Source organism: Plenodomus lingam (assembly GCF_022343315.1).
Source record: "Plenodomus lingam strain CAN1 chromosome Unknown contig_14, whole genome shotgun sequence".
Taxonomy (NCBI): domain Eukaryota; kingdom Fungi; phylum Ascomycota; class Dothideomycetes; order Pleosporales; family Leptosphaeriaceae; genus Plenodomus; species Plenodomus lingam.
The window spans coordinates 1,898,345-1,923,253 of NW_027093932.1; the positions used below are offsets into that span (position 1 = coordinate 1,898,345).

The 24,909-nt window shown below is 50.6% G+C and overlaps 7 protein-coding genes across 7 annotated transcripts; 3 read left to right on the forward strand and 4 right to left on the reverse strand.

The window, feature by feature from the left end:
- Positions 1-646: 646 nt before the first annotated feature.
- On the forward strand, positions 647-4,409 carry IAQ61_002731 (uncharacterized protein; the record flags this gene model as incomplete). Its single annotated transcript, XM_003843497.2, has 3 exons — positions 647-1,058; positions 1,149-2,974; positions 3,024-4,409. Exons 1-3 carry the CDS (start codon positions 908-910, stop codon positions 4,407-4,409), a joined length of 3,363 nt encoding a protein of 1,120 aa, XP_003843545.1. The 5' UTR covers positions 647-907.
- Positions 4,410-5,748: 1,339 nt separating this feature from the next.
- Positions 5,749-8,223, forward strand: IAQ61_002732 (uncharacterized protein; the record flags this gene model as incomplete). Its single annotated transcript, XM_066095673.1, has 3 exons — positions 5,749-5,976; positions 6,036-7,027; positions 7,115-8,223. 3 exons carry the CDS (start codon positions 5,749-5,751, stop codon positions 7,584-7,586), a joined length of 1,692 nt encoding a protein of 563 aa, XP_065954509.1. The 3' UTR covers positions 7,587-8,223.
- A 465-nt stretch (positions 8,224-8,688) lies between these two features.
- On the reverse strand, positions 8,689-9,635 carry YPT2 (GTPase Ypt2; the record flags this gene model as incomplete). Its single annotated transcript, XM_003843494.1, has 3 exons — positions 8,689-9,011; positions 9,135-9,402; positions 9,606-9,635. The coding sequence occupies 3 exons, from the start codon at positions 9,633-9,635 to the stop codon at positions 8,689-8,691; spliced, it is 621 nt and encodes a 206-aa protein (XP_003843542.1).
- Positions 9,636-10,353: 718 nt separating this feature from the next.
- On the reverse strand, positions 10,354-12,625 carry IAQ61_002734 (uncharacterized protein; the record flags this gene model as incomplete). Its single annotated transcript, XM_003843493.2, has 3 exons — positions 10,354-11,584; positions 11,634-12,386; positions 12,468-12,625. The coding sequence occupies 3 exons, from the start codon at positions 12,623-12,625 to the stop codon at positions 10,354-10,356; spliced, it is 2,142 nt and encodes a 713-aa protein (XP_003843541.2).
- Positions 12,626-13,200: 575 nt separating this feature from the next.
- Positions 13,201-15,666, reverse strand: IAQ61_002735 (uncharacterized protein; the record flags this gene model as incomplete). Its single annotated transcript, XM_003843492.2, has 2 exons — positions 14,897-15,666; positions 13,201-14,844 (listed from the first exon to the last, which is right to left on the reverse strand). The coding sequence occupies exons 1-2, from the start codon at positions 15,065-15,067 to the stop codon at positions 13,201-13,203; spliced, it is 1,815 nt and encodes a 604-aa protein (XP_003843540.1). The 5' UTR covers positions 15,068-15,666.
- A 1,321-nt stretch (positions 15,667-16,987) lies between these two features.
- IAQ61_002736 (uncharacterized protein) lies at positions 16,988-19,439 on the reverse strand. Its single transcript, XM_003843491.2, has 6 exons — positions 18,964-19,439; positions 18,740-18,912; positions 18,655-18,681; positions 18,573-18,599; positions 18,080-18,513; positions 16,988-18,030 (listed from the first exon to the last, which is right to left on the reverse strand). Exons 1-6 carry the CDS (start codon positions 19,230-19,232, stop codon positions 17,347-17,349), a joined length of 1,614 nt encoding a protein of 537 aa, XP_003843539.1. The 5' UTR covers positions 19,233-19,439; the 3' UTR covers positions 16,988-17,346.
- A 1,144-nt stretch (positions 19,440-20,583) lies between these two features.
- On the forward strand, positions 20,584-23,544 carry IAQ61_002737 (uncharacterized protein). The gene is made up of 4 exons (XM_066095674.1): positions 20,584-21,910; positions 22,043-22,377; positions 22,432-22,734; positions 22,811-23,544. The coding sequence occupies exons 1-4, from the start codon at positions 21,127-21,129 to the stop codon at positions 22,895-22,897; spliced, it is 1,509 nt and encodes a 502-aa protein (XP_065954510.1). The 5' UTR covers positions 20,584-21,126; the 3' UTR covers positions 22,898-23,544.
- The last annotated feature ends 1,365 nt before the right edge of the window (positions 23,545-24,909 follow it).

Here is a 24,909-nt window from a genome sequence, read left to right on the forward strand (position 1 = left end):
TGGCTATAGTATGTGTTTCTTCCTGTAGGCATAGGCACCGCAATGGTATACATACAGGCACCGCAATGGTATACCTACAGGCACCGCAATGGTATACACACAGGCACAGACACAGAGACAGAATCACTTTGGCCTATTGGTGTCTACAATGGGCATGTGTACAAGCAGCGCAGGAACAGAATGGTATTGCATGCACCGCGAAGAGCGCGACGTACACGGACAGTACTACATATAGTAGTAGGTATTGTCTCCAAAGTTCATCGCAACCGCTACAGCCGCTTGATGGGGGAAGCCCTGCTGGTGGACTCTAACTCTACAATGCTAGAGGACGGAAAAGAGCCCCACCAGGCGTCCCTAACCTTGTATTTGTATGGGCCTACTATGAAGCTTCCCTGTGGAGCCAAGCCCGCATCCGTGAACATTCCAAGACTCCCTCGACTGGCCGTCAATGCGTGCATGTGCGCACCATAAATAAGACTGAGCCTGTGGTCTGGCTACGCACAGAAACGGTGAACCTGCTCCTTCGCCTCGCAACGCACAGCTTGTGGTGGACTTGTGACGCCATCTGGTCGCACATGAACAGTGAGACTGGGCTCCGCAATACGTCCGAAGGTGCAGCAGCTTGTGATGTGATGTATGGCTGATCGCCGACATCTAAGAGGTCATCTGCTTGCCTTGCTAGAGCACTCCTTCCACACCATTCTAGATAGAAACGATATTTCTGTGATGCCTTCCGGTCCCACCCTCGCTGCCACTGCTCGGCAACCAGGATTCAACTGGAGCAGATAAGTACTCAGGCAGAGCCCCGGACTTTGCAGACTGACCTGAGAGCTGTGACCGCTCAACGCAAACCGCCCGGGCCCCCCAAACCCTTCCTTTGCACAACATCACGTCGCCGCCCACCATCATGGACGATCGCACGCCCATGGCAGGCAAAGCGAACTCGCGACTGGAGAGCTCGCGACCGAGCAGCGCCCATGGCTCGGAGACGCCCACACCAGCAGGAACAGAGCCGGCGCGCTGGCGGGCCCAAGGTGTCGCGCCGCCAACCACCTACGGTACGTACTGACCTGGCCATTGCCAGCTGGCTTGACAAGCACATTCATGGCGCAAACCCCCAGCGGGGTGGGAGACTGACAAACCGACAGGCTCCATCACCTCTGGCATCGACCGTCGACAGCAGAATCCCCCCGCATCATCTGACCAGGGCTCAAGTTCTACCAAACCCAAGAAACCGCCCATGAACCGCCGTGCCACTTCCTCCAAATTCCCCCACAAGGGCCAAGAGTTCAGTGTGGACGATGCCGAAGACGAGGTCCAGCGCGAACTAGCCGAACTCGAACAGCACCTAAAGCAGCAGCGCATCGCACACCCTCTGCGCCGCAAGCCATCGACCGTTCGCCGCAAGACAGGTGCACCGGCTACGCTGATCACCATCGAGTCGTCCGAGTCTGATGAAACACAACAGGACCGAACGGGAGCCCCATCAGGGGCGGGAGCCGATGTAGAAGCAATACCCACATCGTCTGGAGAAGATACGGTGCGTGCAGACGACGACGACGACGATAGCGGCGTCGGGGAGAATGACGACGATGACGACGCCGAAATCAGTGACACAGAGAGTTTTACACTGCGCGATCGCCAGGATGCCATCAACGTGACACATCCTTTCGGTATCAGGATCTGGAAACCTGCGTTATACAAAAAAGGCCGATCAGTGCAGCGCAACGCTGAAGCAGACATCCACTCGTCTCCTGGTCTCTTTGTCAGCAAATGGCTGTTTGTCTTCAACGTCGTCTGGACACTGGTTTTTGGCTGGTGGTTAGCTCTTATTGCGGTTGCCGGTGGCCTGCTCTGCGCTCTTCTTCGCTTTTCCAGCAGCTGTCGCGAATATGCGCGTCTGCTCTTCCATCTTGCTGCTTATCTTTTCTATCCGTTTGGAAAGTATGTCAAGCTCCTGCAAGACGATGCCTACGTGGAGGAAGACGAAGGTGAGGGTCGCAGCATCAGCGAGTATGAGCAATGGCAAAGCGGCGACATTGAGGAAGGGCGACTCTTCTTTGGCCCGACCACAGGCCAAAACTCCCTGGTCGGCCGACGACGTAACAGTGTGGATTCTAGCGGCGGTGAGACGACGAGTCTCCTGGGCAGAGACGGGCGGGCCAACATCAACCACACAGACACCGCTAGGACGAAGAGGAGGCTATTTGGTCGTGGAAAATGGAATCTTGGCCGAGTTGTATTCTTCCTATTCTTTTATGGCATTCTCACCCCGGCCCTGTTCCTCGTCTCCGCACTCTGTTGGTTCCTCGTTTTCACGATACCCATGGGCAAAGTAACTCTGCTGCTTTTCGACCATCTGCGGCGTCATCCTCTGGCCTTATCATTCCATTCTGACAATGGCAATGTACGCCGCCCGGGCGAGTCTTCCTCTATATTACTCTGCACTTATCGTGCAGTTGGTCTCAAGTATTGGAAGTACACAATCGACGGGACGAACATCTTCCTCATCAACCTTCTAGGCCTTGTGGCATTCACAATCTTCGACTACTTTGTGCTGGCTGAGGGCATGGAACTGAAGATTTGGCTTACAGACCAGTTCTTCCTCTTCGTACTTGCATTACTGTCCATTATACCTTTGGCATACTTCATTGGTCAAGCCGTTGCGTCTATTTCTGCCCAATCGTCCATGGGCGTTGGTGCAACCATCAATGCCTTCTTCTCAACAGTCGTCGAGGTCTTCTTGTATTGTGTGGCACTTAAACAGGGCAAAGCGCAGCTCGTTGAGGGCAGCATTATTGGCAGCATCTTTGCTGGTATCCTCTTCTTACCAGGTTTGTCCATGTGCTTTGGTGCTTTGAAGCGAAAGACGCAGCGGTTCAACGTAAGATCGGCCGGTGTGACATCGACCATGCTTCTGTTTGCTGTCATTGGTGCGTTCGGACCGACGCTGTTCTACCAGATCTACGGAAGCGTAAGTATGCTAAAGCCCTCATTTACATTGCCTTGCTAATAGTGGGTAGCATGAACTCAATTGCCATCAATGTGTCCACAGACATAGCGACTTGCCTTCCGACCGAGACTGTCGAAGATGCTACTACTCACAGGTTCCTGCGTTGAACGATCGTTTTTATAACGAGGCTGTAAAGCCATACACATGGTTTGCGGCAACGCTGCTTTTTGTGTCCTACATCATCGGTCTACTTTTCACACTTCGAACACATGCTGCAACCATATGGACTAGCGAGCCAGATGAGAAGGAAAAGAAACTGTTGGACATGAGCGCAAGCAGTCTTAGCCATAGTGGACATGTTGAATTTCCACACTCTTCGTTCACTAGGCAAGGAACCAATTCATCCGTCAATCGCAGCCATATACGGGACAGCCAACTGTATAAACGCATTGTCGGTCAAACGTTGCAAGAAGTTGGCCTCGGGACACACGGAACGACCTCAGGGGATACACGGCCCAATTCAAAATCAGATGGCCAGACTCCACATCTTGTACCGCCAAAAGACAGCGACGCCCAATCCAATCACTCTTTCCATGTCGAAGGGCTCACGGACGATGCAGCACAGTCTCTAGCACGCCATATCACGGAGATTGCAGCTACTACCACTGCTCTGGCCACTCGCGATGTCACTCGGGCACCACGTAAAGCTGCTCAGTTAGCCAACACCTCAAGTAGAGCACACCACGAACGTCCAGCCAACCCTCGAACGACAACAACCGAGGTACCAGAAGAACACGATGCAGGTGGCGGTCATGCCGCAGGTGGCCACGATGCGCCGAATTGGAGCCGGGGCAAGAGTGCTGCGATTCTTCTTACTGCTACTCTCGCTTATGCCATTATTGCCGAAATCCTGGTCAATACAGTGGATGCAGTCCTGGTGGGTTCAGACATTGATGAGAAGTTCCTTGGAATCACGCTATTTGCTCTGGTCCCGAACACTACGGAGTTTCTCAACGCCATCTCATTTGCCATGAACGGGAACATTGCACTGTCCATGGAAATCGGGTCTGCATATGCGTTACAGGTGTGTTTGCTGCAGATCCCAGCGTTGGTCTTCTACAGCGCAATCCATGCCTCTTCTATTCCGGCGAAGGAAGTGGCACATCAGACCTTTACGTTGATCTTCCCTCAGTGGGATATGGTCACCGTCATCCTTTGCGTCTTTCTTCTGTCGTACATGTATGGAGAGGGAAAGAGTAACTACTTCAAGGGCTCGATCTTAATACTTTCTTACTTGGTCGTGATTGCTGGATTCTACCTATCTGGCTTCAACGACTATGAGCGCATGGGCGTTGATCCCAACGATACATTAGCGTTGGGCGGGCTGATTAAGCAGGAGGTGCAGTCGATGACTTTCAAGACAGCTGGTAGGGGGCGCAGCGGTGTGGCCTATTGAGTAGGCCACCCTCCACTGCGCAGGAATTGGGTTGGTCTGTTGAATGGCAGAGTCATAATCATGGGGAACGTTTTGCTTCCAAGCGTGGCATATAAAAGGCGCATACCAGTGGCGTTGGGCTTCTACTTTTGTCGAGTCTCTATTTTATTTAATACAGACGAATAGGTTGGCGGCATCCATGGTACATGTCATGATGCATCCACGTGACCATGCCTTTCCTCTCGGCCAGATGATGGGGTGGGTACCGGTTACCGGCTCTCTCTGATTGAACGCGGGGTAACTGCGGGCTGTGCACGCGCGTTCCTTGCGGTGGGGGTTTCCATTGTAAGCCACCATTTCTGTACGCCTCAAACGCACGCACGACCGAGGATCCAATGCGGTCTGAGAATGGGTAGTCTTTGGAGCGCACACCTTGAAGACATGGCAATGTGCCTTGCCGTACTAAGGCTTACTCATACCGCCGCAGAAGGAGTTGCGAGGATCAAAGTGGCGCATGGACGGATGGCAGGTATGATGTCGAACACATACCACGGAAATGACAATCGTAGAGCAGTAGTACTACTACTGTAGCTGCCGCTCTTGCCCCAGAGTACATCTCAACTCCCATCGGTTGGTAATCGGGCATCGAGGGCATCGGAGGGGGGGCGTAGTAGTACAGTGCAGCAGTACACTGGCCGCGCCGGGGTTTCAGCATTCAAAACCTGGATTGAATGGAGTGGGCAGTGTACCACAGCGTCACAGACTGCGACAGGTTGTGATAGCCTTGCATGGAGTATTCGCAGCCCGGCATGGCTTCGGAGTTGTGCGGGTGAGCAGTGAGCAGTGAGCAGATTGATTGAAACGACGTCAATCGATGATGAATTCCGCCGTCCGATCGTGTGCGCCTGCCATGACCTCCTACCACGCAGCACCTACTCTCTCTCTCTCTCTCTCTCTCTCTCTCTCTCTCCCTCTCTCTTTCTTTCTTTCTTGACTCCATAGCCTTGTCACCACCCTCCGCGTTCCCTCTTTTTCCCTTACTTTTTGGCGCTTTGGGAAAGGCTGCAAACACTTTTCGCGATTTACGTAGACGATAGACTGTTCCACCGGTCGTAGATCTCACCCTATTCGAGCATCTCCAGATCCCATGCTCAGTGGTGCTTGGTGTCTTGGACGCGCCCAGCTGAAAGCCACACTTGCTCCCCCCGCTTCTCGAAAGTGCATATTCCTGCCCTCCACAAGTGTGCTTAGCCATCGATAAAGACTGGGGTGTAGTTTTGCGCTCTGTTGCTGGCGAGCTTTTGGCTCCTTCCGCAACCTTGTGCATTCCCGCGCATTGTTCGACGTGGCCCTCTCTCGAATGATGATGATGATGATGATGATGATGATGGCGATGACGGTGACGATGCAGTGGCAGTGGTGGACCTGCCTGCTCTTCGCCGCCGCCGGCTCCGCCATGATCGTACCCTCCAACACTTCGACTGTGAGCGATCGCTTTCCGGGCACGCTGCCGTTGCATCATGCCGAGGGCGATTCCACGCAGATTGCGCAACTCATCCCACTGACCCGGGAAGCGGCAAGGCACACCGTATGTCTCAGTACTCCGAGCTCATTGTAACCGTCACTCGAGCGCTAATACGAGGACAGATCGAGGGCAACTTGTACAACACCAACTTCTCCAATGTCGCAAACATTGCGAACAACGAAATTGCATACATTAGCTGCAACCCAGACGACTACAACGGCCTCGTAGACGCCCAGCGCGTGTTCACAGAGGCATATCAGAATGCGAACATCTCGGGCGTCATTTTGTACAGCACTGCGACCGACTACTGCGATTACGTGCAGGAGACCTCACAGGACATCATGCGCACACTCCCCATCTTCTCCATGGTGAACAAACAGGACTCCGCTAGAGTGCTCGATGCCGTCGCCAACCTGCCAATCTCCATGAAGTTTTTTGTGCGGGTGCAGGGTCGGAGCAATGATAATAGCAACAACGATCAACAGTCAGGGCAAAATCCGCTGGGTCCTTCGCCGTCGACGGCGGTCGCTATGATTATCCTGTATAGTATCACGGGCATCATCACGGCACTGTTCCTCGTCATCATCATCACGGGCGCTGTCCGCGCGCACCGCCACCCCGAAAGATATGGACCCAGAAACGTTTTGGGCCGACCCCGACAGAGTAGGGCACGGGGGCTGGCAAGAGCCATGTTGGACACGATTCCGATTGTCAAGTTTGGCGAGAAGGAGCCTCTAAAGCCAACAGATGTCGAGCTGGGGCCGTCGACAGAGACAAGAGAGGTTGCAGCAGCCAATGTGGAAACGGAGATGCAGCATGTTTCCCCAGTAGCCGTGGGAACAGCAACAACAAATGCGACAACCAAGCCAACCACGGATGAGATTGAAAGCTCACGAAATGCTACCCAACCACAGGCAGAAGACGACCAGGAAGGCATCGCAGCCGCAGCAAACGGTACAGATGGCACGTCCCACGATGCAAACCTCGGCTGCTCCATCTGCACCGAAGACTTTGAAAAGGGCCAGGATCTCCGCGTTCTGCCCTGCAACCACAAATTTCACCCCGACTGCGTCGACCCCTGGCTCCTCAATGTCTCAGGCACATGTCCCCTCTGGTAAGCCACCTCCCCTACTATGCGCCACCCAAACCCCTCTCTTCTCTCCTCTCTCTCCCCCCCGATCGACTGACCCACCAAAAACAGCCGTGTAGATCTCCACCCCGTAGCCTCTAACGACAACTCAATCCCCCCATCCGACCTCTCGGATCCGCCACAGCCCCTCGAAGCAGAATCCTCGCACCGCCGCCGCAGCGCCTTCCGCGACATTTTGTCTCTGCGCCAACGCCCCAATGCCAGCGCCGAAGAACGCATCTCCGCGCTGCGCCGCCTCCGCGAACAGCGCCTCAATAACTCTGTAGGCGATGTTGGCGAACCCAGCGTGCGAACCAGCACGGAGAATGTAGCTGCTACGACAACGACGACAACACCAACTACGCCGACAACGGCACCGCGCGAGACGAGGACTAGCAGGATGAGCAAGCGGTTTAGCCATGCGCTGCATGGACGATCCAGGAGGAGGGATGATAGTCCTGACCACGGCGCTGGTGCTGCCGGTCAAGGAAGTAGCAATAGCGCAGCGGGCGCAGGACCTATTGAAGCGCCTGCTAGACCGTGATTCCCTCCTCTTTCTCACATGAACAAGCAGACAAGCAAGCAAACAAACAAATCACCTCCCCAGTTTCCCCCAAGGCGTTTATTACGGAGTCAACCGCAATCGGCGTATTCCCAGTTGTTTTCTTGGCTTTTCACGGCAATCGGTGTACGTATGGATATGGAGGGAAGTCTGTGGGGTTTGACATTGCGAGATACCAATACTACAATTTATGGATTTTCTTTTCTTTTTCTTCTTTCTTTTCCTATTTTTCGCGCCGTTGCGTTTCGTCTTGTTTCACGAGGAAAGTGCAGGCGGAGGGGGGCTACGTATGATGATGATGATGATTTCATGGATCATGCATCTCCTGGGCCGCAGTGGACTTGTGCACTCACACCATGCACTATGCATCAAGGGCCAATGTCGTGCGCGATGCCATTGTGCAGGTATGGAAAACATGTACATTGTAGTCATCTAGCTACGACGCAAATGGAAAGTAACAAATCCAAGGATATATATGGCTTGCTACTTTCATCTAGGGCTTCTCTGTAGGGTGTGAGAGGATGGGATGGATTTGCATGGTTCTGTATCCAGTAGTCAGTCTTGAGATGTCTGTTTAGGGCAGCACTGTTGGAGGATGAAGACTTGAAAGAGAGAGAGGGGGGGGAGAGAAGGGATGAAATATATGCCTGCCTGCTTGGTGTCCTGTCTAGGTGTAGTGGCAGTACCAAGAGATTATAAACATCACACATCCCCTCGACTCGACACAAGGACAAATTAGTACTAGTTTTGCATGTACAAGATGGCATTACAATCGAGTAATGTAGATAAAGTAGAACCAAGTGCCCGATTCTCGCATATACGCCGATACAAAGCAGGAGCAGCAGCAGCAGCAACAACAACGACAACAACAGTCCAAAGGAAATAAGAACCATGATATTCCCCGGGTGTCGTTGCAGGCCAATATCATCCATCCCAGTGGACATCATCTCCATCCACCTCCAACCGCACGCGGTCTTCGCGTCCTGAGTCTTCAGAGGGAATCCAAGGCGCAAAACCCTGGTCAAAGGATAGTCGACGATCTCACACCGCCTCTTTCTCTTCTCCGCTGCACAACAGTCTGGTTTTAACAGCACTTTCCGCCCATGCCCGCGTTGTCACCACCCTGGCCCCCAACATCCACCTTGGCAGCTTGCGGCTGGTCCGTCCTCGCGGTATCAATCAGCCTCTTCTTGATATCGGAAGCGAGCGAGTAGAAGGCCTTGTCGACGTTGATGTTGCTCTTAGCTGAGACCTCGAGGAATGGAATGCCCAGTTCGTCGGCGAGCGCTTGGCCTTGCTCTGTGGAAACGGCACGCTTCTCTTCCCAGTCGCACTTGTTTCCGATGAGGATCTTGTTGACGCCTTCGGTTGCGTGTTGTTCGACGTTGGAGAACCATGTGCGGATGTCTAGTTGGGTCTCGAATTAGCCTTCATCTCCTCCACTGTGCAGCCACACCGACTTTCCCACGCACGCACACACAGTGTGTCGCTCCGCGATTGCAGCGACAAGGGAAAAACAAGACAACGTACTTTCAAAGCTCCTCTGATCCGTGACATCGTACACCAGCAAGATGCCCATAGCCCCTCTGTAGTACGCGGTTGTGATGGTGCGAAAGCGTTCTTGGCCTGCAGTGTCCCATATCTGCAGCTTCACGCGCTTGCCGTCGAGCTCGATGGTCCGGATCTTGAAGTCGATGCCAATGGTCGTGATGAACGAGGGCGTGAATGAGTCTTCGCTGAAGCGCAGCAGGCAGCACGATTTGCCAACACCTGAGTCTCCTATGAGGAGCAGCTTGATCTATGCGAGGGGAGGGTCAGGTATTAGCGCATGGGAGCGTTAAAGAGGGAGAGGAAGAGAGAGAGGGAGGGAGGAGTGAGTGCATGAACGAGCAATAGAGAGAGGGATGGCGGTGGAAGAGAGGGAGGGGTAGTCTGCGTGGTACTGGGAGCAGTGCGAGTACTGGCCGCGCAACTGGGGGCAGCCGCAAGGGACAGACTTACAAGAAAGTCATAATTCCTGGAGCCGGCCATGGTGTTGATGTGCCGGGGGGGGGGGGAGGGGATGGGTATCGTTGGCTTGGTCGAGGATGTGGAACTGCGGCGGAGGTTCACCCACCAGACGAAGGTAGTATGCTATGTGCGTTGGGGGGAGGGCCGAGGGTTGGACGTGGCAGCAAGCGTTGCGCAATCGGAAAAGGCAGGCAGCTATTGTTGTTGTTGTTGTTGTTGTTGTATTGGTGGTGGTTTGTGCGAGCGAGGTCAGATGGTGATGGTGTATAGTTGTTGGGGCCAGGCAGGACAATCAATCACACGGCTTGGGGAAGCGTCACTGCAGTTGCCAGGTACTTGGGTACTTACCTACGTTGACGTTGGGGCTCGGCCGCCAAGAACCACCGCGCGCGCAACCTCGTCACCGTTGCCGCCACTACCTACCGGTAACACAGGTACACACACTTTGTCCACGGGATGGATAGGGTTCCAATGAGCCCTTGCAAGTCTATTCCCGGTGGCGACGACGACCTCACATTCTGTATCTGTGCTCAGTTGGATCAGTTGGGGGGATACTACAGCATCATAATGACACCCACAGTATCTTGGAACAGCACCTTTTACTCCTGCGGCTATCAGGTAGCCAGCCAGTAGAATCGCCATGTCTATTGCTATTGTCTCATTGCATGCTTCAGGCTCGGCTTATAGAGCTCCTGGCATGATTCATAAAAGAGGCTGCTGGCTTACACGTGCTTGGGTTTCATGTAAACCACTTCGAGTACGCCCACCTAATGCGCTCCACCACCTTCTGCTGCCTCACCAGCCCGCTCCTCACGTCAACCAACTCGTCAATCTCCACCAGGAAGTCATGGAATATGCGTCTTGGCAAACTGCCACTGGCAGCCTGGCGAAGGAGATGAACTTCACAAAGAAGCAGCCCGTGGTCCTTGTACGACATCTCCCCAAACTCATTAGGCGTCGCACTGGTGAGAATGCGGTCGATGTTGCGCAGTATGAGCAGCATGCGTCCCTGCCGTGCCCACTGCTTCACACCCTTGCGGTTGGTCACGACACCTCCAAGCCATCTGTATACGCCGATGCTGACCAAAACACCAGGCGTCAGTCCAATGAAGCCAAACAACAGTTCCTGGCTTTTGAGAATGCTGTCGATGCCAGCCATTGCGACTTCGACGTCTACCTTGGTCTTCTGAACCTGGATCAGCAGCGCGCTGGCCAGGTTGCCAACAATGGCTCCTTTGATCGGGCTCTGGATGTCTATTTCGTACGACCTAAGGACCGGAGTAAGATCGCCCTCTCGGACCTTTGCCCTGATATCAGCGATTTGGGAGTCATTCAGCACGGGGCCATCGGGATTCTTGACCGCAAAGTCGACTACCATACGTTCCAGACTCGCACGATCCGTCTCAAGACTTCGCTTGCTCATGATGGAGACCTCACTATCAGCATCATGCCGGATGGTACCAATCACCCTCTTGGTTGGCTCAACTACCCAGTTTGCCCAGAAGTCGATTATGGTTTGGCCTAGTTCACGCACCCAAGTGAGGATTTCTTCCTTGCGATTTACGAATATACGGAGGATGGTAGTTGAAGATACGAGGAGAACAGTTGCTGGAAGCCAGTACCGGACGAGGCGAGATGGGCGACCATTTTCCTTGGCCACAGCCTCAAAATTCGACATGTAAGTGGGTAAAGCTTGCTGGAGAAGGTACTCAAGACGTTTTGCCACATCGGCTGGTTTCAAGGAAGTTGCGGTCCGTTCGCCCGAGGGTTCGTGAAGCATGTAGTATGTGTCGTCCTGTGTAATGCTGGCTACTGTTTCGTCGAACTTATCGACAGAGAGCTCTGCCGTCTCAACACTCTGAATTACGGCATCCATCAATGCAATACTTTTGGACATGACACTCTTCCACCGATGTTTGTGATCTTGTGTGCTAAGCAGCCCAGGAGAACGCGTGCCGTCATCGTTAACACTAGACTTGATTAGCCACTTGGTTCCTTGCGGGGACTGACCATGCTCACCTCTCATTACCTAGTCCTTCACCAAGTAGTACACCCAGCGCATTCGCATTGACCATCCGGATCTTCCTAAGCACAGCACGTTTCCGCCTCGCCTCGTTCCGCACAAGTGCCAACGGACTCACCACCCGTCGCTGGATATCCGCAACACTCCGCTCTTGCACCGCAGTCTTGACCAAGCCATAAAACTGGCTCCAACCATCTGCAAACTGCCCACCTCTTGACCGTACATCGTGGTATATTTCCTTTGTCCAGGCCCACATACGAATCGGCGACGTTTGTATCGAGTACAGGCCTGCGAAATGATATGTTGAGAGAATATCGTCCCAATACCACAGCTCATCTTCCAAGGGAATGGTCTGTTCCAAGATTGTATTCAGCACCTGTCCATAGGCCTGTGTGGTGGCTTTGCTCAACAGCAGCCACTCTAGCTCATGTTCATAGCTGGCGTCCGGACGGGCATCCTCATAATCACTACTGTCCTCTTCATTTTTTGCAAACCACTGGTTGCATGTTGCACAGTTGTTGGATATATCAGCCCGCTTGAGCGTTTCCAGGATCCTATCCGCAGGCACAAGACTCGACTTGGAGGATGTCGTCGTGGAAAGGGATTTGATCAACGTCTGCAGGTGGGTGATACGCGCTGATCTCGTAGGGTCATGGGCTTCCTCTGCCGTGAGTGTAGTAAAATTCCCGCCGGCTTGTGTGGTCGACAATTGCAGCCGATCTAGCTGCCCGTCGAGTCGGCGGATTTGGCTGGTGCTTGTTAGGAGGGCGGCCACAAAGCAGCATCACACGTGCAGTTGCACAGTATGTCTGCATGAAGAGATGACTTACTCTACCACGAACGACATGGTGCCGCCGTATTGTGGCTTGCGTAGAAGGTCCACCGAGAATCCGAGATGCTTGGATGTAAAAGTGATCGACGCGACCTTCCCGCTCGGAACATGACGTCGGCTGGGTGAGGGTCTTCCCGCCCAAGGCCCCGCAACCATCGTGAGGCGGGGAATCCCAGGCGGTGCGGCTACCTAAACAGTTTCATCTCAATACTTCACTCGGGTCTCCATGTCTCGTCCACACCATAATGCCTGATAGATACATGTAGCAACTACACATACTTCATTAGTTTGGATTGCATCATCAGTTTTTATTTTGTTGCAGTCGCTTGCGAGTCGCATTGGGGCATTCCACAGTCAAAGGAAGGTGTCGCCCGCAATGCATAAACCGATAGATCTTCACAATGCTTGAAACCTCCGTTCCATGGCATAAGGATACGATGGTGCCTACATGCTGATACTTTCGGATTCAACGCAAAGATTTAAGGTGCTTATCAAGTATCTAGCCGGCTGAACAAGTATCCCCGGCCACATTAACAAATCACAAATCACTGTGGGACAAAGATTTTGAACAAACTTTCTTTGTCATAAATTGTCCGCATACACGGCAATGAAACTAAGAACTACACAGAAACCGACTGCTATGGGGAATTATCTTCTGCCGCAACAAACAATTATCAAGACAGAAAAAAGAGCGATTGTGGTTATACTACAAGATTATGCGTCGAGAGCATTTACAGAGCGAAGAGCGCAAGCGCCGCACCAATAAGAGCGTGGGCGGGAACAACCTTGAAAGGCGCAGCTGCACCAGTAAACTCAGGTGGTGAGGACGGACGGGCAGCTCCAGTACCAGTGGCCAGAGGAGTAGTCTGGGTGCCAAAAGTAGAGGCAATGGGGTAAGGAGCACCGTTGGAGGCAGTGGTAACAGCAGGAGTCTGCGGAGGAGTGTTACCGGGAACCAGACCGACAGGTTGAGTGGGGACAGCACCACCGACATTGGGCTCAGTAGTGAAGTGGACTTGGGGGACAGTGACGACGGTAGAGCCGTGAGTGACAGTAGTAACGGGAACCTCGGGAACCTGAGGCTGAGGAGGCTGAGGAGCAGGAGTCTCGCCGGCAGGAACATTTGCGCTGGTGGTGCTAGCAACTCCTCCAGTAGGGGGAGCAGGGTTCAAAGGAATGTAGGGAGGGCAGTCCTCAATGATCTTGGGGTTCTCTGGGATGTGCTCCGCGCAGATACCAACAAGGTATTGCAGCGACTTCTGGGTCTCCTCATCAGTGCCGCACCAGGCTGTGACACAGTCGATGACGTTCTTGGTGAACTCAGGGTTCTTGCAGTAGCAAGCCTTGTCAGCGTTGTTCTTGCACTTGCTATCGATCTGGAGCCAGGTGTTCATGCACTTGGGAAGAACATCAGGAGGAGAGACCGGAGGAGAGCTGGGGCTGGAAGGCTTAGGAGCGGGAGAACCGGGGCTCGAAGGCTTAGGAGATCCAGAGCTGGGGACGCCGGCGGCTGGAGGGGTAGGACCAACGACGGGAGTTCCCTCGCACGAACCTCCATAACCACCACAGCCACTCGCCGTAGCACCGCTGGAGGTAGCAGGAAGAGGAGTGGCAGCGCTGCTGGGGACACTGGGAGTGGTAGCAGGTGCCGAGCTGTTGGCGAAGAAAGAAGATGGAGTTGCGATAGGGCATGCTGGACCACCGTTCTGTCCACAAGCTGGGGTAGCGGGGGTCTCAGCAACAGGAGGAGTGGGTTTGTTGGCTGCGGAGGATGTGGATGCCTCAGGTGTAGAAGGTGGGCAGCCCTCACCCTGGCAGTTGCCTCCTGTTGGGTATGAAGGGGGTGTGGATTGAGCAGCGGAAGGTGTTGACGCCTCAGGTGTAGATGGTGGGCAGCCCTCACCCTGGCAGTTACCTCCTGTTGGAGGAGAGGGTGGGCTGGGCGGGGAAGGAGGCACGTATTTGGTGCCCTCGTCACAGTCGAAGCCAATGTGGTGGAGACCAATCTCGCAAGAAGACTGCTCACCTTTGTAATGACTGCCAAGGTAGATATCAACGGTCTTGGCGCCACCACACTGTGTGTTCTTCAGAGTTGTTCCACCTTGTGAGCAGCTGGAGTACTGTTTGCATGTACTACCATCCTCCATCTTGTAGTGCAGCTCCAAGTCAATGTCGAACTCAACAGACACGTCAATCTCTGTGACGGAGAAGCCCGACTTTCTCTGGTCGCAGGAGAAAGAAGCTGGCTTGTCCTTGGTGACAATGTTCTTGATCATCTTACTCCCGAAACTGCGACGGGTGAGCGCATCACGCTTGCCGAGAGAGGTGGTGCAGCTCCAACCTCCAGAGAAGTTGAAGTCGCCATAGGTGAAATCCTATCAAGACATTAGCATGAAGACGATATCACCAAGCAAATGAGCATCTCACCTTCTCACCCTCCTTAAGGTCAGTCCAACTAAACCCACCCTTCTGCTTATCGCTGCACTCGTTGTTGTTATACTTGGGAGTCTTCAGGAACGGGCTGGCGAACAGGTCCCAGGTTGCAGCGGCCTGCTGGGTTGCAAGACCAGTCACGAGGAGAGTGTATGTGGTCTTCATGTTCAAGACAATTAAGAGTAATAAAGACTGCTGGTCTTGGAACGAAAGATTAAATGTTGCTCAATAGAAGTAAAGTATAGAGCCCTGTGATAGGTGATAGTAACTGAGTTTGACTTTTGAGACAGACACAAGACAACAAAGAATAACGAATGTACTCTGTTGAACTTGCCAAGCGAAAGGATTAGGGAGAGGGTGAAGAAGAGCACACAGCGTGAGATTTAATCAGTCGAGTGGGACAAAGCAGTGAGATATATATCAACACAAGACTTCAGCACGGGCGTGAAACGAATCTATCGAAACATTGCATGTGGGGTCGTCGGCCATATCGAAAGACCAAAATACACAGCCTCGATATCCAGGGGGGAGGCTGTCCATGGTGCTGCTTTTGTCGCGCGACTAGGGTGGTGGGTTGTTCAAGACTTCATAGAGTCGAACGGTTGTGTAAGTGAGACCGAGGGGCGCTTCATGATGAAACGCTCTAAAAGAGGGTGACAGCGTTCATGCAGGTACTTACGAACCAATCGCTGAGCGAGTCGAGCTGCCGATTAGGCAATAGGCGTCAATTTGATATTTTTATGCCACTCAACTGGCCAGCCTTGATCGTTGCAATTGGGCAGCAGAGCCACGAGCTGATTTATTGTTGTCGACCTGTTACGGCGGGTGGTAGGTAGCTCAGTATTGCCAGCGGTAGCGGCAGTCGTCGGAGGCATTGTTGCCGCGCCCCGAGGTCTCACCTTGCCAAGTTCTAACCTCAGTTTTGTGGAGGTTCCCCTGCAGGCTTCAGGCCCTTTAGAATCCAGACCACCTCCTGATCGGGCCACTCCGTCACCTATTCTTTCTCGTTCCTGAATGCCAAGTCAAGGGGTTTGCCGTTTCGCCCAAACGACTAGCCAAAGGAGTAAGTTTCACGACTGTTGCGCTGTCACGCCTCTCAGCCGTGGTCGAGTGACAGGCCTGGGAACGGGCAATTCAGGGCACTGCGGGCTTGTCTCAAATGCTTGTGTACATAGCCTGAATACGAGAAGGAGGCTGACTCTGAGAACCGTTATGCGATGGTTGGAGCAGGTAGGTGGAATGCCGACCATCACATGCACCTCACGAGATGCTACACTCGCAATCCTCCATTATGCGCTACCAAGGAAGCGATGCCAATGCTTGTATAAGTCAACTGTCAGATAATCAGAAGAAAACGCGTCCAAATACCTAGCGAACCCGCTTATCGCACATGCCATGTCTCAGTGTAAAGTACCTATCGTACACGCTACTACTGTGTATACTACCGTATCTGTCCTGGTCCCTCATCACTTATCGAGCGAGCCGCTGCCCAGGCCTTCGCGGTGCTATTTCTGGAAGAGTGGAGAAGCGCGGAACTGGAGGATATATGTATCGAGTGAACTATTGGATCGACACTAGGAATCTGATCTCTGGCTCCCAATTGCGCTGTTTATCATGCTTGTCGAGTCGAAGGTTTATATACTCGCTCGGCCGATGAACTTGGTCCGACATTTGCACACGGCGCCTCCCACTGAGTCGAATGAGTACATAGTCAAGCGCATCGCAGTATGAATGAGTACATAGTAAAACGCATCACAGCAAATTCTTTTTGTGGGTTTTCAGACTAAACGTACATGGTACAGCTTACTGAATACACCCTTGACAATTTGTCACAACCTCTTCATGTTTGCTACCACGGCCTTATTGGCCAGGTAGCCTAGCACATCATCCCTGTCAGGTACACTTCGCAAATTGCATACTGTATGTAATGGGTCCTACGCTTTTAGTGATGGTACGCATTTACTTTTAGGTACCTGCATAACTCCTGGTTATTAATTAATGAATTCATGCAAAGTTGTCACATAATCGTGCCACTGCAAACATTTGAACATTCACGTGAGGGATATGTATCAGTCGGCGACATGTCGGGTATTACGGCATAACAACTCCAGACATGATGCTTTGATGTACAGCCAATTATATACCCAATAGGATAAGGATGCAAGTATACTGTGTAGCTTTGCCTCAACACGAGCAGCATCAAATGAGAAGTTTTTTTATATTGCCATGTTGCTGATGCGTTTTGATCAAGGCTGACCATTGCCAAATATGAACGCCTTCAATGCCGTATGATGCCCCAGAACGCCATATCCTAAAAAAAAGGTTCGTCATAAGGACGAAGTTGCAATTTGCAGAGCACTCTATCGCCGGTGCTATCTTCTCAAAGCCATTCAACACTGTTTGCAAACCTAACCGATCCAGCCCTGCCCGCGGTATACCTTGGTTCACTCTTCATCTTCGATGATGATATGTACAACCTCATCTTGGGGATCGTCTCGAGACAGGCGACACCCGGTCGCATTCCGTACTCGAGCATGGCATTGTCTTGCTGCGCGGCTCATAAACGGGATTTGGAGAGCCCCAAATATCGCAACTAGAGCGGATGCCCACCACGCCAAGGGAGTAAAATGTATGTCTATAGAAAGACCGTAGAGTAAGCCTGCAATGGGACTTGCTACTGTGCGACACGCAGCGCCTGTGGATGCGGCAAGGCCGTTGATTTTGCCGAGGTGAGACTTATCGGGCGCTGCCTCCTTTATCATGATGAGGAGTAACGGAAATGCAATGATGGAGGTAAGATTCCGAATGGTAAGGCATAAAAACAGGCTAGGATACAGTGCGTCGGTAGGGAGCAGCTGCAGGAAGGGTACGATGAAGTATGCAATCGGATGGGCCACAGTGACCAGCAACAAAAGCCTCCATACTCCAAGAAGGTCGGCCAGGACAGGGAAGACGATGCCTTGAATTGCAAGCTGAATAACTCCATTGATCGACAAGATGACACCGACATTCTGGATTGGTATTCCCAAGCCGCCACTTAGACCGGCAGATGAGAGTTCGTAAGCGTTCATATCACTGTCGGCCCGTTTGTCTTGAAGAAATATCGGCAGGAGATGATCGTAGGTCATCTAGATGTACGTGTAAGCATCAATAAAGTTCGGAAGGTGGCCTGCTTACAGAGTGATAAGTGAAAGTGCCCAGTGCAACCACGAAAATGACAACGTTCATGTTGAAGGGTTTACTCTTTGTAGGCGATTCGACCCAGTCTCCATTAGACTTCACGCGCCATTCCTCGTCATGATGTACCTCGACCGTATTGAACGTGCCGTATGATTCCGTAGCAATGTTTGTTGCTGCATCGGCGGTAGCGCCCTGGGTGGGAAGAAGTGGTGTCTGGGCGACAGCAGCATCGTACGTATCGAAATAGCCGCGAGGCCGCTTGTCTGGATGTGTTTCCTCGAGCAGGAAGTATGCCATCAAAATCGAGACTAGAAGCAGAGTCGAACAGAGGATGTTTGGTAATAGGTACGGAAACTTGCCAAACAGCCCTGTGTGACTAAACAAGGTCGGGAAATTTTCGGCCGGTTCAGCAAAGTACCCGCCGATAGACGCTGATAGATGTCAGCATTCGTCGATTACTATTTCCTTTAGCGTGGTAGAGAAGTCTTACGTCCTATGATGGTGCCAATACTCCACACTGTATAAGGTTAGTCGGGTTTGAATGGGTAAGACAATACTGATGGAAGACATACCAAAGGGCATTACTGAGTATGCCCTTGCTGCACACAGTTAGTGTCCATAGACGACCTATAAAATGGGGCCGTCACATCAACCTACGCTCGTGTTTAGGGTCTTTGACAATCTCGCCGACCATAGTCTGAATGACGCCGATGTTTCCATTGAGCGCACCGCCGATGATACGCCCAGCTAAGGCCATCCAGAAATTCGATGCAAAGCCTACGAGCAGCAGCGATGATAATGTGCCTAGACAACCGAGAATGACAATCGGCCTAGGTGATGAGATGAGGAGCGGTTCATCCACATGGGTAGCATTCACTCACTTGCGGCCTACACGATCAGACACTCCGCCCCAGTACATTCCGCTACAAGCCTCTGCGAGAGAAAATGCAGAGATGAGCAAGCCTGCGAAGAAGGGTGCATTGCTTTCCGAGCAGACCTCGAAGGTCGAGACGAGTTTCCACGCATATGGGAGTATGGAAGTCAAGGCGATAGGTTCGGCCACTCGTACAAGGGATAAGAAGAGTAGTTGAGCGGCTGGGAAATCGGTATTGGATGCATCTTGGGGTCTTGGTTCTGGTGAGAAGGACATCCTACAAGCTGACTTGTTTCTTACGAATTGCCACCATAGGACCCTTCGATGGGCTCAACAACGATGGTCTTGTACCGTGCTTGTGGCCTGTAGATTGCTTAAGGGAAGATGAGTCTAGCAAGCGAAAGAGCTGGAAACGGAAGCTGTACTCTACAGAAAACTAGGTGGCACGAGTGTGACGAAGGAATGTGAAAAAGAGGAGTGCGAGTAGGAGTGTGAGTCCAGCAGCTTTAGGCTGTCGAATTGCCAGCAAATAAGGGACCCAAGTTCGGGGCACGGATCAGTCGGCCGATACCCCGTGCCCATTTGTGCTCGGCAGCTTCTCGCTGTTACCCCACCATTCTCCCATACTCCAACGGGAACACAGTGCTCGTCGTCGTCTGAGGCTGCGTGAACGGGAAGCAAGAGTGGTACTCTACCTCGAGCCTTAGAGTTCTTCTCTCTCTCTCTCTCTCTCTCTCTCTTTTTCTCCGTGAGGCCGAATCGCTGTTTTCGGGAAAGTGTGGTGGGGAGTGGATTTCAAGCTTCCACCCACCCCACCCTTGCTAGTTTCCATGTTCTCACGGCACCGCTCGGCACGCTAGACCCTTTACGGGGATGGGGCCAACTGGTTGCGATGCTGTGATGCAATGTGCGCGAACGTCAATCTACTCTTACTCCATGCTTCAGCCTTCCCTCTTCGTGCACATGGCACACTGCTGTGTTCTGTGCTTGTCCGTGTCCATCATCCACTACGCTAAGCGCAAAAGCTTCCAGTATGGCGTCGATCGTCCTGCAGAGTGCGGACTACTTGGGGTTGAGGAAGAAACTTGAAAGGCGGGCGCGCATGGACCCTGCATGATCATCCTCTCATGCCCGGCCCGGAGCGCTGCGCTGCAACCGGTAAGCTTACTCTCTGTACATGCCATGCAATTTTGGCGATATCCTCCACTCCGCCATGGGAATCCTGCAGATTGCTGTACACTTTCGTCGGCGATAACGTGAGCTTATATTATAGCCTCTGGCCGCTTGCAAGACGAATATAAAAGATCCATCTGTACCATTGGTATCTAGCAGTTCGAGTATTCGTCATTGCTCTGAGATATACCTACAGTCTGTTGTCCTGGAAATTATTGGATTTTGCACGAGGGGTGTGTAGTTGTATTTCAGACAGCCTCTGACAACTGCCTTCATCAATCTCTCGAAGAAGTTGAGCCCAAACCCACTTCTACTTGGTATGGCAGAGTGGAAGAGGCGAAGATACGCTAAAACTGTATTGGGTATAGTTCCCGTTCAAGAACCTGCTTGGCCTAGTACACCCTCCCTATCTCTAGACTCTAGAGTAGTGTAGCATCCTCTCATCTCTCCCCATGCCCTAGTACTACTAACATCAACTTCCATTGATGCATAACGAGACTGATATTGCAATTTGTTGCGCTGGTCGGCGTTCGTCATGTCATGAACTTCGTCTTCTCCGCCACAGGGGCCGCTCTAGCCACGCCAAGCAGGCCAACAACGGCAAAGAAGCCCTCGAGAGAATTTTTACCTGATAATATGTGGACCCTACGAAAACATATTACTCACAATGACCCATTTGCTTCATCAAGGAATGAAATCTTGACCCTCTTGAACGACACAGTATCAAAGGTTTCACCATAATAAACCCAAAATGCCAGCTATGGCCACGACTCCCCCGCATTACTTATGCACTCCACACCCCAAGTATGGAAAGGCATTAATCGAGGTGTAACCAATTCTGGAGGAATCCTCTCCATCTGAAATGCTGCGACACTTCAAAAGGCAAATCTTCAGGTGGGCACGGATACGCTAGCCGGAATTGCGCAGTGGATGGTGATCCGTGAGGACGCCGATAAAGGAGGTGAGGATATTTAAAAGGATCTGCCTTGCCACTAGTATGGCACTTCACATCTCAGCATTCCCAGCATCTCGAAAAACATTACAACAGCGTGCGCCTACCATCATGGGCCTAAAAAAATTCTTTAACAAGGATGGACTGAAGAGTTCCACCGACGCTTCTTCCTCCTCCTACCCTGGATCATCCAAAGAAGAGTTAGATGAGGAAGTTGGACACAACACCAATATACAGATAGGTTGGACTGGTGATGGACATGCCGGTGCCAATGAGTATCCAAACACCGAAGGAGAGAACTACCGCACAATGGGTCGATGGCGAGCTTGTGTCATCTTGATCACAATCGAGGTGGGTATTGGCGTTCTCAGTCTTCCATCAGCCCTACAAACGCTAGGCTTGATACCTGGAATCATCGCCATCATAGGATTCGGTATCCTCACGACATATTGTGGTTACATCCTGGTCCAATTCTACCGTCGCTACCCCATGGTCACCAACCTTGTGGATTGCGCACTTTACGTAGGAGGGAAACCGTTCGAGTACTTCCTTGGCATCGCTTTTGTATTCAATCTGGTGCTCATTTGTGCTTCGGCCAATATCACCATGTCGGTTGCGCTCAACACACTTTCAGGCCACGCCCTTTGCACAGTGGCCTTCATGGCATTCCCTCACATCGTATGTTGGATGCTATGTCTCCCACGCAAATTGACATTCGCAGCTGCATTCTCGTGGGTGTGTACAATCTCCATTGTAGCAGCTGTTCTCATTGTTATGGTCGCCCTCGGCGTAGCTGGACCACAAGCACCTCCTGGTTTCGATGCAGAAAGTACGTACAAGGTCTCCTCAATCGCTATAGCTATCACGTTCTATATTTGGAAGATGTCTCACATTTGGAGCTTAGGGGCAACTCTTTGTTGCTCAATGGATGCTTGATGTATTGCGCTGACAATTCCTTCAGTCATATTAGTGGGGAAACCGACCTTCGTTCAGACTGTCAATGCGCTCCTCAACATCGCCTTTGCCTTTGCTGGAAATCAGAGTTTCATTTCCGTCATGGCGGAGATGCGCAATCCCCAAAAGGATTTTGCACCAGCACTATTCATGCAGAAGTCTTTTGAGGTTGTCGTGTACATTGTTGTCGCATGTGTTATATACGCACTTGCAGGGGATGCGGTAACCTCACCCGCGCTTGGGTCTGCTCCTATTATACCAGCCAAGATTGCCTATGGGATCCTGATTCCCAGTGTGCTCGGTACCGGCCTTGTCATCGGAATTACAGCAATTAAGTATATGGTTCGTACCGGCCTTTCTCCATCAATAGCCGTAGGTGTGCTTATCATCTACCAGTACATCACCATCATGCGCAACGCAAAGCCAGACCAAGTCAACGTTCACAACACCTTCACGTGGACTCTGTGGATCGCTATCGGTTCGTTGTTCTGGATTGTGTCTTTCATCGTATCCAATGCTATACCGATTTTCAGTTCCATTCTGAACATCAGCTCCGCAATCTTTATCAGTTGGTTTACCTTTGGACTGACCAGTGTCTTTTGGTTGCATCTGAACTGGAAATCACAATGGAGTACAGGCCGCAAGATCGTGCTAGCGTTGATCGACTATGCGATCTTGCTTATGACGGTCTTTCTTAACGTAGGTGGATTGTACACTGTAAGGCTCCCTCCATGCCCTTCGGTTGTTTGTAACTCGATGCTGACAAAACGTATAGTCGCTCAAAGCGCTGATTGATATTTTCAATGATCCTACTACGACGTTGAACGGGCCTTTTACATGTGGAGATAATAGCTTATTTTAATGCTGCAACGGTCGTCAATGTTGTTGGACTGTCTACGAAAATCGATCTGTTCTCACTCTCCGTACTGTCGTTTTTGACGATGTTGCCTAGACTTTGAGGGTTCTTCAAGAGTTCCCATGGACTGCTCATCAGCCGTCTATGCAATAGGTGAATGCTTGGATTGCTCCAGGTACCAGGCACTGCAGCACTTCGGATCGACCGGATCTATGGTGGAGGTATACCACGCGCCTACCACATCTGAATGGGTCACAGTCTGCTCTTAGAGACCGGCAAAGCTTCAGAGCTAAGCGAAGCTGGGGTGTCTACAAAGACATTCGCAGAATGGATAAATGCACGGCCTGAGAATGGCGACTGCCTACCGAATACCCGCTATCATAGATGTCGAGCTTTGGCACAGCCTGGTCCGGGAGCGTTACTCGATTTGTGAGGATCTTGTTCGGTAGTGCGCCGTGAAGCCGCCGTGTGAGCGGAAGCCTGTAGGCGTGGTGGCATGTCATATGACCATGGGTTTAGCGTCGGGCGACTTGGGCTTTACTCCGAGTGGTTAGAATATCCCTGTAGGTTCAAGTCCACGTCACAGCAGTAAATTTTTATAGTTATATAAACTAGCCTATAGTTAAGTATAAATTAGGGTAATTTAAGCAAGTAAACGTAGTTTTTATTACTATCTTTTTTAAACATGTTCTAAACCTATTCTTAATAATATATAGGCGTTCCTAAATACTATACTAGAGTTTAGTATAGTAGTACTAGATAATATATCTAAACTAGATAGTAATATTAGAGATGAATTTAGGTAACTATATAAAGTGCTAGAGGAGGATACTAGTAGTAGTGTTAAGGAAGTAAGTAAAAGTAAATAGAATAAGTTTAGAATAGGTTAGTAACACGTTATAGGGGTATAATATATACCTTACTTATAGTAATAGTTAAGGACTACTACTTACACTAGTAATTATTAAGCATGCAGCTATTCTCCTAGTATACCCTTAATTATATAGCTAAGGGTATAGGTATATAATACTAGTTTAGTAATATAAAGATAGCTCTTACCTAATAAGAGAAGAGGTGCTTATACAGGCTATATAGGTAACACGTTAAGAACACGTTCTTAAATTATTCTAATTCTAGCAGGTATAATACTCCTGCTAGTCTATCTATCTTAACAGGCCTATAACTTTACTATTCTTTAATAGCTAGCTAGTAAGCTAGTATAAATACTAATACTCTAGGGTAAAAGCGTGTAAGTATCTTAAGAATATATTATAAACATGTTCTTATTACGTTATTAATAATATATTGTATAATTAGATCTAAACCTTAAAAAGTATAGTACCTAAGAAAATTCTATAAAGAGAACTATAAATAAGAAGCTATTATTATAGCCTTATTAAGCGCTTCTCTTTAAGGATTTATAAGGACTACTAGGTATCTTATTATCCTATAATAAGGACTATAGTAAATTAGGTAGGGAGCGAAACTTAAACATGTTTAAAACATGTTAATAATAAGTTAGTAAATTATAGAACAGGCTTAACTATATATTAGCTATTAGAACTATAGCCTAATATCTACTACTAGGAAAAAATATTATTTTAGTTAGGTACTACTAGAGGTAGACTCTATATATCTATAAGGTCTTCTAACTAGGGAGATATTAAATCTTTCTAGTAGTCCTGCTTTATATTCTATAGTTAAGCTATAGTTAAGCTAGATAAAGAAGTGTAGTAGGCATATTACAACCTATTCCTAACATGTTCCTAATATATTCTAGGCGTTAATTATCTATAAGGGCAAGGATCTCTATTTAAAATCCTATATAAAGTTACCTTTTAAGTAATTATACTAATAGATATAGTAGTAATACCTTTTTTTGCTATTATTTCTTTTAGTATATATATATATATACCTCCTCCTCCCTTAACACTATCTAATAGTAATATTAAGGAAGTAGTAAAGGTGTTATAGCCTATACTTACTCTATAGCTTATATAATATAAGTTATTTATAAC